The sequence below is a fragment of the Haliotis asinina genome, chromosome 7 (genome assembly GCF_037392515.1).
Source record: "Haliotis asinina isolate JCU_RB_2024 chromosome 7, JCU_Hal_asi_v2, whole genome shotgun sequence".
In the NCBI taxonomy this organism is placed as follows: Eukaryota; Metazoa; Mollusca; class Gastropoda; order Lepetellida; family Haliotidae; genus Haliotis; species Haliotis asinina.
Genome location: NC_090286.1, coordinates 56,467,868 through 56,479,308, shown reverse-complemented (window position 1 = coordinate 56,479,308; position 11,441 = coordinate 56,467,868). Strand labels below are relative to the sequence as shown.

General features: G+C 38.9%; 1 protein-coding gene across 1 annotated transcript; it reads left to right on the top strand.

Annotated features, from left to right (window-relative positions):
• Positions 1-1,250: 1,250 nt before the first annotated feature.
• On the top strand, positions 1,251-7,332 carry LOC137290290 (uncharacterized). The gene is made up of 5 exons (XM_067821096.1): positions 1,251-1,417; positions 3,278-3,455; positions 3,558-3,611; positions 6,766-6,810; positions 7,194-7,332. The coding sequence occupies exons 2-5, from the start codon at positions 3,278-3,280 to the stop codon at positions 7,247-7,249; spliced, it is 333 nt and encodes a 110-aa protein (XP_067677197.1). The 5' UTR covers positions 1,251-1,417; the 3' UTR covers positions 7,250-7,332.
• The last annotated feature ends 4,109 nt before the right edge of the window (positions 7,333-11,441 follow it).

Below are 11,441 nucleotides of genomic sequence, written 5' to 3'. Positions count from 1 at the left end.
ACACGCGCACCCACCAGAGGCAAACCGCGACGTGAAACATTCGTTACTGAATCCTGTTCCATTGTTCCTTAATGGATGTAGCATGTCTGTGGACCTATCGCAACCGATGGACACTCGATGAAATTTGCGTCGGGATGGAACCGGTGCAATGTTCTCTAATGTGTCCACAGACTGTGCTTATCAGTATAACGTGAGTGATGCGGTCCTAGGAGCTCCAAGAACTTTATCTCACATCAGGGACTCCTTTGACGAAGCAACCTTAACTGAGGTTAACCTCAAGTCCCATTTATTAACTTTGTACTAAAGTTACTCACGATCACCTGAGTGCTTTGTGAAAGGAGTCCCAGATGTCTACACTTGAATATTCTTGATCAGGCCTAACAATTTCCAGAAAATTCTGTCACCGGGTCTCAATATAAATTGTATAAGAACAGTAGCAAAATGTCATAATTATTTCACGCAATGTATTGTTTCGTCTCAGACCACCCTTCAAGAGAAAAACCTAAGAGTCCCGCTGACGCTTACATACAACAATAAGAAATTCTATTTGAAAGCATACTGCTGAGTGCGGCGTAAAACTATACTCAAAAACTATTTGAAATAAAAAAAAACATTGCAGAAGCATTTGGACAGGACACCAACTGTTCCGGGCTAGAGTCTGCTCCCAACGAATGCTGTGGGTGTATACAAAAGAACCATAACTGCTGCCATAGCTTTTGTTAAATGTGGTGTGTTTGAAGAGTAATGCTGTACATATATGTAATTATGTTTCACTTCTTTGCTTTCATCATATAAAGAAATACGTTAAATTCACAAACCCGACACACTCACTACTGACAGAGTTTACACAGTATTCTGTAACCAACAATTGGGGTAGGTACTACTACCCCGTGTCATCGATACTGTATGATAAAGATAATATGCAGACATATTTGCCTGCCTGCAGAAAGCAATGGGGCGCTTTTCATCCTTACAATTATGATAATAACACAGACACACGCACCCGCACGCATGCACGCACTTTAGCTTCAATTACTTCAAACTCACCATTGGTTGTCTTGTTTTTATATTCCTATTCTTTAACTACTCTCTTCTGCAAATCAAGACATCGAAAAGATTTATGTGTCTTTTGTGGGATTTTTCTGCAGCGTGTAATGGCTAGGTCATGATAACCTCTACAGTTACACGCTTCAAGTTTATATCATCAGGTGGCGCTGCTCCATCAAAACCGACCCGGAACCATATATCTCAAAGTGTCAATTATGCCTTGAGCTACTGTTCGTTATCTCTTCATCATCACGACTCATCACCTCCCACTTTTATTGTTACATCCAATCGTTAATTGCTTTTCACACGTGCATCCTTTAAATACCTGCTCCACATTCGAACGGGATCATATATCAAGACAGTCTACACGGTAAGATGAATATTTTTGTTTGTATTTATTTGCGTTTTTACACATTATACATAATAGATTAGTTAGTAGTACTAGCACTAGCTGCAGTAGTATTAGCAGTAGTAGTATTAGCAGTAGCTGCACTAGTAGTAGTAGTAGTAGTCGTAGTCGTAGTCGTAGTCGTAGTCGTAGTCGTAGTCGTAGTCGTAGTAGTAGTAGTAGTTTTCCATAGTTTACGTTTTCACGTAAAGGCTACTATGTAAAGCTACAGTGTCTGAACAATATTGTAATATTGATGTGTCTCTCAAAGCCTCCCTGAACTTTATCTGTGAGTACAATCACATAGTGAAGTCTTCACATAATATAACTTACAAGGTACTTGCATAAACGCAAAAGACTCTCACAGCATATTTCAGAAACAAATATGCGCACGATTAGATCAAATTTCTGTGTAATGTATACTAACTTTGCAATGATTTTCCAGAACTACCTCTGATTAATCTGTGAAATGCCTTGTTTATCTTACTTCAAACATTCCTGCTATAAAACTACTGCTGTCCATTTTGAGTGATGTATTGTTTAGCTTATGTCATAGATTCATGTAGTGGAATTACAGAACTACCGCTGCCTATTTTTTTAGAAATGCACTTTTTACCTTACTTCATAAATTCTTCAAGTGAAATTACAGAACTACCACTGTATAATTTCAGTAATGTATTACTTATCGTACGTTATAAGTTCATACAGTGGAATTACAGACCTACCTCTGTCTAATTTGAGAAATGTATTGCATATCTTACGTCACAAATTCCTATAGTGGAATTAGAGAACTACCGTTGTCTAATTTGAGTAAAGTACTTTTTATCTTACGTTATTACTTTACACAGTGGAATAGCATGCGCCGTTCCTATTTGTGCAAACATATTTGTCCCTTGTAACTTTTGATCAAACTTTCATGTTATGGAGGTTGTAAATGCATGAACTTCTGTTAACAAGAATCATAAAACACATTTAAAGTCATATTGATTTAATTCAGCTAATGTAGAGCGTTATTAACATAATTCAGCCATGGCCGAAAACCACTGGCCCATGAACGAGAATGTTTACTTTTGCTGAATGAATCCATGTTGTGGAGGTTGTAAATTAATGAGAGTAAGCTTACAACTATTCGGGGGCACGATTCAACCCATTTTATGGTAATTCGGCTAATTTAGAGCACTTTAACATATCCCACCCATGTACGTATATCTACTTTTGCTCAAACTTCATGTTTTAGAGGTTTTGAATGAACATATATCATGACACAAAATTCAACTCATAAACCTAATTCTGTTAATGTCATTAATAGTCATTAACATACCTCGTCCATGATGGAGGATGCTTTAATCTAGTCAAAACTGCAGAAATATTTAAGTGTCAATAATTGACGCAACAGTTTGACAAGCTGGGACTGATTAATTTCAAAATTCACTCTTTATCATACAAAAACTTTATCTGCGCACTGTATATTACAAGAGTTTCATTGTCTATGCAATCAAGTGAGCACAAATACTATACGTTTCTGGGCTACACCACAATTACCCTTTGTTATTGACATCTGAAAATATCCAGATTACAAGAACCGATATAAAATGACATGGCGAAAAACAGTAAAAACCAAACAAATACAGCACATTCCTTATTACTGAAAGCGAATTATGGGGAGATGGCAGACTGGGTTAGATAGCTGACTTTGTGTTCTGGCAAACTGTAGAAACTCAATATACTCGAATATGCGAAAGTGTAGTTCCAAATATAACACAGTGTTGAAGAGTACATGATTTTTCTAATGATGAGAATGTGTCAATGTCTTTTCTTTAATACTTGTTCGTGTTGTTTCAGATGCGAGTGTCACTTCTTTTGGCCGTTGCTGTGCTTGTTGTTTACCTCAGCTACTCGGATGGGTTGGGGTGGCGGCCAAGACGGTACCGATTCCGCCCAATATTCCGCCCAAGATTCCGCCCAATATTCCGCCCAAGATTCCGCCCAAGATTTCGAAGATATATATGGCCAATACGCAGTATGTATTTGAGTGGATTTAGGTAAAGCCTGAGTTGCCTCCTTTCTTTTACTGCTATGTGTTTACAAATGTTACTTACTTATCGATTATATTTCTCTGCAGTTGCCGGTCGGGATGTTACAGACAGTCTTGACAGCGATCAGAACGAAATAAGGGGTATGATTTATTTTGAGATTCTTGAGAGGCATTTAGAAATTGGTGAATATATATGATTATGTTGCAACAAAAGAAATAACGCGTAGTTAGGTTTAGTTCACATTTTTTATTGTAACATATATAAACAAATGAAGAAATAGGACAATAAGATAAGTCGATCGAAATGAATATTATTCGGTATATCAGTCTAAACATTAAACTCCGCATGCATATACTCAGCATCAAAAGTTCAAAGAAAAGCGGTAGATAAATTTGATTATCGTAATTTCCTTCTCAGTGGAAAGCCTTATACAAATTGCTATAGAAGTAGATGGAGATTATGTTAGTAGTAGATGGCACCGTTAAGAAAGGACATAAATATATTTTACCGGTGTCATTATTGAATCCCAGCCCTCAACTCATGAATGTTTCACAGGGGACCCAGTTTCCGTGCCATCCGTAGTGGAATATATGCTGAGCAAAAAAAAAAGAAACTTCTTATTTGGAGAATCTATATAGAAAATGGTTACTACAGGGCAGTTAATGTGTGTGAATACCATTCTTTCCAGGCATAATCAAAAGGTTAAACGAAGCTTACCTGTCAGGTGAAGTCTGACCTGGATTCTATCAGTCAATCACAGGGAAAAAGGGAGTGAGTGAGATTGTATGTACGCATGTGCCAGTCAGTATTTGTAATAGTTCTTGAGTGAAACACAAAGTATATAGTAAAGCAAAGGGAGGGACTTAAGGCAGGGCACGTAATCCCTTCGTATTCAATTGACCAGAATATGGTCCATGGTCAATGGGCACAGCGCTCATCCTTGCTGGAGAAGTTGCAGCTGCGGCTTGTGTTGTGTGACCTAAACTTTGAAACGTCTACTCCTGATCTAGAAAGTCTAGTCCTAATGCATCTTGACATGGTGTCTCGTGAAGATCTCTGATGTTATGTAATATAGGTCACAGGTTTGACTCCTTCCCTCGGAGTGAAGTTGAGATATTCACGTAGAAAAGTCATAACACAGAGTCTCCTGTCTGGAGGATACGCCGTTACCTTTATCACTGCAGTCATCCGGTCTGTATTAGACTCCTAAGCGTGTTTATTCAATAGAAATGTGACAGACGTACCTGCTTTGGTTATTGTCATTGAACTATGCAGCCATGTGGCCAATGAGACTGACAACTAATCTGATAGACTGAGCATCATTCTATCTTGCTTGCTTTGACTATTTGCAGCAATGTCTGCTTTCTCTCTTGATACCTCTACAGTCATTGTTCTAGAGTTTACGTAAAAACCTAGGAAAAAATATTTCTTGAGCAGATACTAATTTACTATTTTCAGAAAGGCCTTATCATAGTTTGCATATGTTCATTTGTGTCTGGTTTTGAAAGAGATTGAGTAAACAAATCATCGATGTAACCAAGACTGAACCGCTTCTCTCAGATGAGATAGAACTGGTTTAAGAATCTTTGTGAAAATGAGTGGGGCACATGACAAACCATTTGGCATACACATAAACTGGTTCATTATTCCTCGCCCAATCTCAAATATTTGCCTACCTTAACTAAATAGCAGGCATCTTGAAGATCAATTAACACCTTGTAGGAGTTTGGCTGAACAGAATCACGTGCTTATCTCAGACATTTCATTTTGGAATCTCAACAAACTGATTCAGATTCTGCAAGTTCAGAATAAAGCGGTATTTACCATTACATTTTCTGCCGAATATATATGTTAGAAGTGAGCAGTCCTTCTTCGACCAATTCAGTTATGTCCTTTGACAGAATATCTGAGATCTCTTGGTCAATTATTAGTTTTTCATGTTCATTGAATTTCATTTGTGCTGGGGCATGAGCTTGCAATGGTGTACATTTGAAAGGCATTTCTAAGCTTTCAGATGTGTCTAAAATATCAGGAGTCACTTCACTCCATGATTTCAGTCTACTTGCCAGTTCACCGGCAGTAATGGTGTGTCACTGTGATCCGTAAGGCAAGTCTGGTACTCACCTACTTGAAGGTTCTTCCCACAAAGCGGCTGAATCTCTGCCTTCAACTGTGGCGATAAGTTCCTTCCTCCTTTAAAGAATCTCTCCATTAGCATGAACACCAAATACTAAGGCATATCCCTAATAAAGCTTTGATGAAATTTCATTTGGAATCTCTTCGTTCTTTGGCAAAGTACAATTCACGCACTCAGTCACTGCAAATGGCAGTTTCATAATGTCAGTCTGTACTTTCAGCAACTTGACATCCAAAGAGAGAGATCCTTTTGGTAGTGAGTCCTGCATTAATTTGTTCACTTCTTGGGCATAGAGACTTCTACAATTTTCAGGTTTCTTATAGTTTTTCATTTTTTCAGTCAAGGAATGTTCGTCCTGTTTTATTTGAACACTGAAGTGACAATGGATGCAAGCTCCTTGTCAATAGGTACACACAGGCCTTAATTAATCTTTAGACTGAGATCTGCCAACACAGGTTTTTAGGGGCGTCAGGTGTACAAGTTTTCTCTAGAGTCTTCCGTGGATTATTTCTATCTTCAAATAGATCTGATAACTTGTTACAAGCATCAGTAGGCTGAGCAACGTTCTGAGTACTCACAGATTCGTGTTGAGTTATTTGACCTGAACGAACATAACCCTCCTTATCTAGTTCGCCTTCCTCACCACTTTCATCTACAGCAGTGTCCATTTTGTAATTCCATGAATCCATCATCTCTTCCAGCTTATTCCACACTGTGATTGAGATATATCCCCGATGGATGCATTAAGCTTCTTGGTGTCAAGAAGAAGCGCCATGTGTGTTGACTTCTCCGTCTCTGAGACAGGAGAGCAGGGGGCAGTCATTTGACAATTTTCATTTCCTGCCGATTGTTCAACACTGGTTGACATACTTTTAGAAGTGGAAGGCTGGCTATGCTAAGCAACTATTTTGTATTTTTCTTTGACCTTTCCTTTCATTTGGGGTTTGTCATAAGACGTTTTGCCTGGGTCCATCAAGCAGCTTAATCCATTGGCGAAACACGTCGGGTATGTTAGGGATAAATAGTAATGCACGTGAAGTTTTGTTGAGCATACAGTGGAGACTGGTTAATCTATGACGTTGATGTTGTATATCAGTTGACAGATTATCATTTATTCCAACTGCAGACTAGGTATTGGTTGCACTTGTTATTTTCAGACGCTATTGACGAGAGGGAGACGACCCTAAACAACGTTATTGAAGGTGAGCGAAGAGAAATTTCACCTTTACATTTCGATTTAACTTGTTATGTGTTTTCAAGTAATTCCATTTTCCTTGTATCCTTGAAGATACGTGTTAGAATTGGTCTTCAGCAACCCATGTTTGTCGTAAAAGGCGTCCAGTGGGATCGTGTGGAGAGTCTCGATGACACATGTCATACTATCCTAATTACGAAGATTGATGCTCATGACATTGATCACTGCATTGTCTTTTCCAAACGCAAACTTTTACAGTCCGAGCCCATATAGTTATAGAAATATTGAGTGCACCGTTAAACAACTAAACCAAACCGATCCTTTCCGTTGTGTTCATCAGTTTAGATGTCGTTAATATTACATTTGGTTAACTCCCTCTTTCATCATCAGCCCTTCAGACTCTGGTCGAGCAACCCCTGTCGGACCAAGAACAAGAGAAGCAGTAACTACCTGGTGGACACCACCCCAGAGGACCTGCATCACCTCATGTATTTCTGACAAACTCAAAGATATAAATATCACAAGAACATGTTAGTTTGTCGTCGTCTTTGTTGCTTGGCTTAAGGTTATGTTTATAGCCAGCAAGCCAAATGGAAATGGATATCAGAAAACTAACTAGTTTCGGTTACATCTTAAGGTCACGAGGAAGGCACTTTGGGAATACATGTAGTATCCTTCACAGCACCCATGAAATATATCAACGGGTCTTTCATGTATGATGTAGCTTGCTCGTGGCTTGCCACATGTTGTGGGGCATTGAAAACCACATGGGACCAATGTTAGAATATGTATGGCTTAATTAGCTTGACAAATGCTAACTATAACCGGTAAACTCGGTCCAGTCCTGCTGAGCTCAGTGCTAAGCATCTGAATCAATTGCCAGTGAAGTTACTGTGCCTTCTAACTATGGGTCAAATTATACTTCCACTAAATGCACTAATTTCGCATTTGTGAATATTGAAACGTACTTTATTCCTTTGTATAAACACACATGCAACTAACCTGTAATAGGCCGAATGGTTAACAAGTTTGTAAGCGGTTTCAGCGCAAAATGTGTCTCTTTCTGGCAATTTTATTTTTCCCCTTGTTTTAGAAACGTTTACAGAAATATTCACCAAAGCATCACCACGAAATCATGCAAAGTAAAATGCCTGGAAAACCAAACATCGCCTGGATGAGCGGGGAAGAATTCCACATGAGCAAATTCGTCGACTTATCCACTGGTATTTATTTAATTGCTGCTAATGGTGGCCATACCAAGTACTAACTTGGGCGCCATCATGTGGACTGAAGTAAACAGAAACACAACAATAGAAGATGTTGTTGTCTTGGCGAACTATGTGCCTACAGTCCTGTGAATTTGCACCTATTTCAACTGAAAAAAATAGTACATGAAATGACATAACTACTTCTAAAACTGGATTATGCGTTTCTGTTTTGAAGAGTGTAAAGCTACAAAATGTACTTAGTTGAAAACCAAACTAAAATGGCGCAGAAACCTGACTAATCCTATTTCTAGTGGCAAAATACCGATATGAAATTTAATTAGTGTGATAAATGTCAAAATCAACCACGAAATTTTACCAAGATCCCAATTTTGTATATGAAGAGCATTTAACAGATTACATTCCATGGTTGTTTGATATTTCATTACCACCTTCGAACGGGGCTGAGTGTTCTATACTTAGAGGCACAGAGTTTTGTGAAAAAAACACCAAACAGAATCAGTGTAAAACGCCTGCTGTGGCGAATAAGATTATATTATTACATGGAATGATCGACAGTGGAATAGAATAGTGGTACAAGCAAATGAGTCGTAAGGTTTTCACAAGCAAGTTCACAAGGTCAGTTGCGAATATGTTCACCTTGGACGCAGGTCTGACGCCTTCGCCTCATTGAAGCCACTAAACGTCGATGAAAGTCCAGAGCAGGACATCCCATATGAAGAGCTTCTCCTGCCTTTCTTGAGTATTAGGATGACGTCGTAAGCAGCGGTGTTCCTTTTCCAGACACTAGTTATGTGAGACAGAACAGGCTAAGCTTGTGTTAAACAATCATGACGAGTAGTGAAGGAATGTCAGGTATGTTTCCGATTACGACGAGTTTTATCAGATATACGTTTAAACGAACATATTGGAACATGTGACCAAAGTCAGGCCCGGTTCAACAGTGTCAAAAGATACCTTTAACATGAGTTAAGTCTTACTAGCATTCATACTGACATCGAAATAGACGTCACTGAGTTTTCCCACAATGGGACGGACCTGCCCTTTCTTGTGCTGAAGTTGGACTAAGACAAAGTCAGCATGTGAGAACAGAATCTTTTGTTGCGTTAATCATTGTACGGATGTGCACCATGTCCACAATGCTATTTAGAAAGTGGGTCAATGTAACATAATTGTGTTATATTTGGGCTTATAATTTCTTAAAAGTACAAATTGTAGTTGAGTCCCATCGGGGATTCGAACCCAGACCTTCGGACACCTAATCGCCAGCATGCAATGTGCACCAGTGCATAAATGTGATATAGAGAGTTAGGAGTCCGGCTCCCGACCCCTCACTCCACGGCTTGACCATGAAAGTGGACTGTCCAGGACAGCATAGAACGACAACACGAACAGGTGTTGTAGTGGTCATTCAGGCATTCCTACATATCTATTATACTTTCTTACTGCCCCATCCTGACATTATTAACTGCCGTTACACATTCTAAATGAAAGGTATCCATCCGTACATACTACCGTAAGGTATCAGTGTAGCAAAGATAATGCTTCTTCGTGAGTCCAAACTAATCTGCTATACATTGCATGTATATATAATGGGTTATACAAATAAATGACATTCAGAAAAGCATGCAAAACACGGATATCAGAACAGACAATTAAAATATTTGTGTGATTGAATGACGTTCTATAATACATAGCACAAGTTTGTCCAGTATGAGTAATGTGGACACGATGAAGTGCTTCAACCACATCAGACACTCTTGTTAGTGGCCACAAGTACCATATGTAAGGTTCATCGAATACAATTTGACTCAAAAACAATGATGTAATTAATGTGTTTCCACTGTGTACAATGTGAAAAAGATTAGAAAAACATGTATGATTCTTGACAGTAAAAATGAGTTAATAGTTTCGACACTGCAGTGTGAGGAGAGGAGGATGTTGACTGTCAGTATCCATTAAGACGTTTTATAGCAGTATTTGGTGTTTACATATTCCTATAGAGGTAGTCAGTCTAACGTAGGCTGGGCTAATGTACATTAATGCTATCCTACTTTCTTCGTTCCAACTTGAGTCGCAAACTAAATTATATTTAATTTCTAACATCCACATAAAACGACTCCGACACATAAAGTTACCGACATTACATGGTGTCACATTATCCTGGATCTTCTTGTCGCGCTATATGGTTACAGATCAGATAGTCACGTAGAAGATCTTGTATTTTAAATGGCCCGTGAAGGCCAGGAGTAGAACAGGCCTTCACCAACCCATATGTGCCATAAAAAACGACTATGCTTGTCGTGAGAGGCGACTAACGGGGTCGGGTGCTCAGACTCGCTGACTTGGTTGTCACTTGCCATCAGCTCCCAGTTGTGCAGATCGATGATCATGTTGCTGATCACTGGATTGCCTGGTCCAGCCTCGATTATTTACTGATCACCAAATAGCTGAAATTGTCCTGAATGCGTAAAACTAAACTCCCTCGCTCACTAATAAGGCTATTTGGATGTCCACAACACGGCAGGGAAATTGCTAAAAATGGTGTAAAATTCCACGGGGCAAAGTTTGAATAGTTTCCATTCATCCAGTGCTCCATTACTCGTTTGCAGAGGCGGAAAGAAGGTCGCGCTGTCGTTGTAGTTGCCACCGGCTGCAAGATCTTATCATAAGGAAATGAAAACGATAAACCACATTAGAAACTTGACAGGTTGAGTACATGGCATTCTACACTACAGTATGTTCAGTACTGCACTGTGATGTCAGAGACACACTTCCACCCCACGGGCAGGTTGAAAAGTAATTTTAAACTCATTTAGTGAGTTGAAATTGATGACATTTACTGAAGAGAAAATAAAATATTTTGTATGAATTTTCACAGACCACAATATTGTTGTCAGCATTATCAATCCATTATGGTTTGAACTAAACATATCCCGAACATATTTTTGAGATTATGTGAGTGAGTGCGTGCGTGCGTGCGTGTGTGTGTGCCTGTGTGTGTGTACTTGTTACCCAGTACCCCGCACTTTTCACTTTGTGTCTTCCCCTTCCTTTTAATACTATAACTGACAATTAACAATTTGAGTTTTTAGTTTCTAGCTCATATTGAAGTTAAGTGAATTAACTGCGCTTGTGAGTCTGTAAGAATCATATGCATGGATAACTTAACATTATACTTTCAAATACTCTGTCATTGCATGTCCTTTTTGGAATAAGGGGGTCCGTTTTGGAATTCATGGGGAAAACAAACTTATGGTGTATACCTTACAATATCCCATATATAGAACTACTGTATTGGCAACTTTTCTCCGCCCCTCCATGTGTTTCACTGGGATTACATTTCCGAGATAGTTGCTTTAGAAGAGTTACAAGCAATAGGTATATGGTTTGTGCACGAAAAGTACATAAT

What these genes read in the sequence shown, in the direction of transcription:
- LOC137290290 (XM_067821096.1), top strand. Translation starts at nt 3,278, where the DNA reads ATGCGAGTGTCACTTCTTTTGGCCGTTGCTGTGCTTGTTGTTTACCTC. An exon ending in ATATATATGGCCAATACGCA is followed by an intron (nt 3,456 to 3,557) that starts GTATGTATTTGA and finishes ATTTCTCTGCAG; the next exon opens with TTGCCGGTCGGGATGTTACA. An exon ending in CCTAAACAACGTTATTGAAG is followed by an intron (nt 6,811 to 7,193) that starts GTGAGCGAAGAG and finishes TTTCATCATCAG; the next exon opens with CCCTTCAGACTCTGGTCGAG.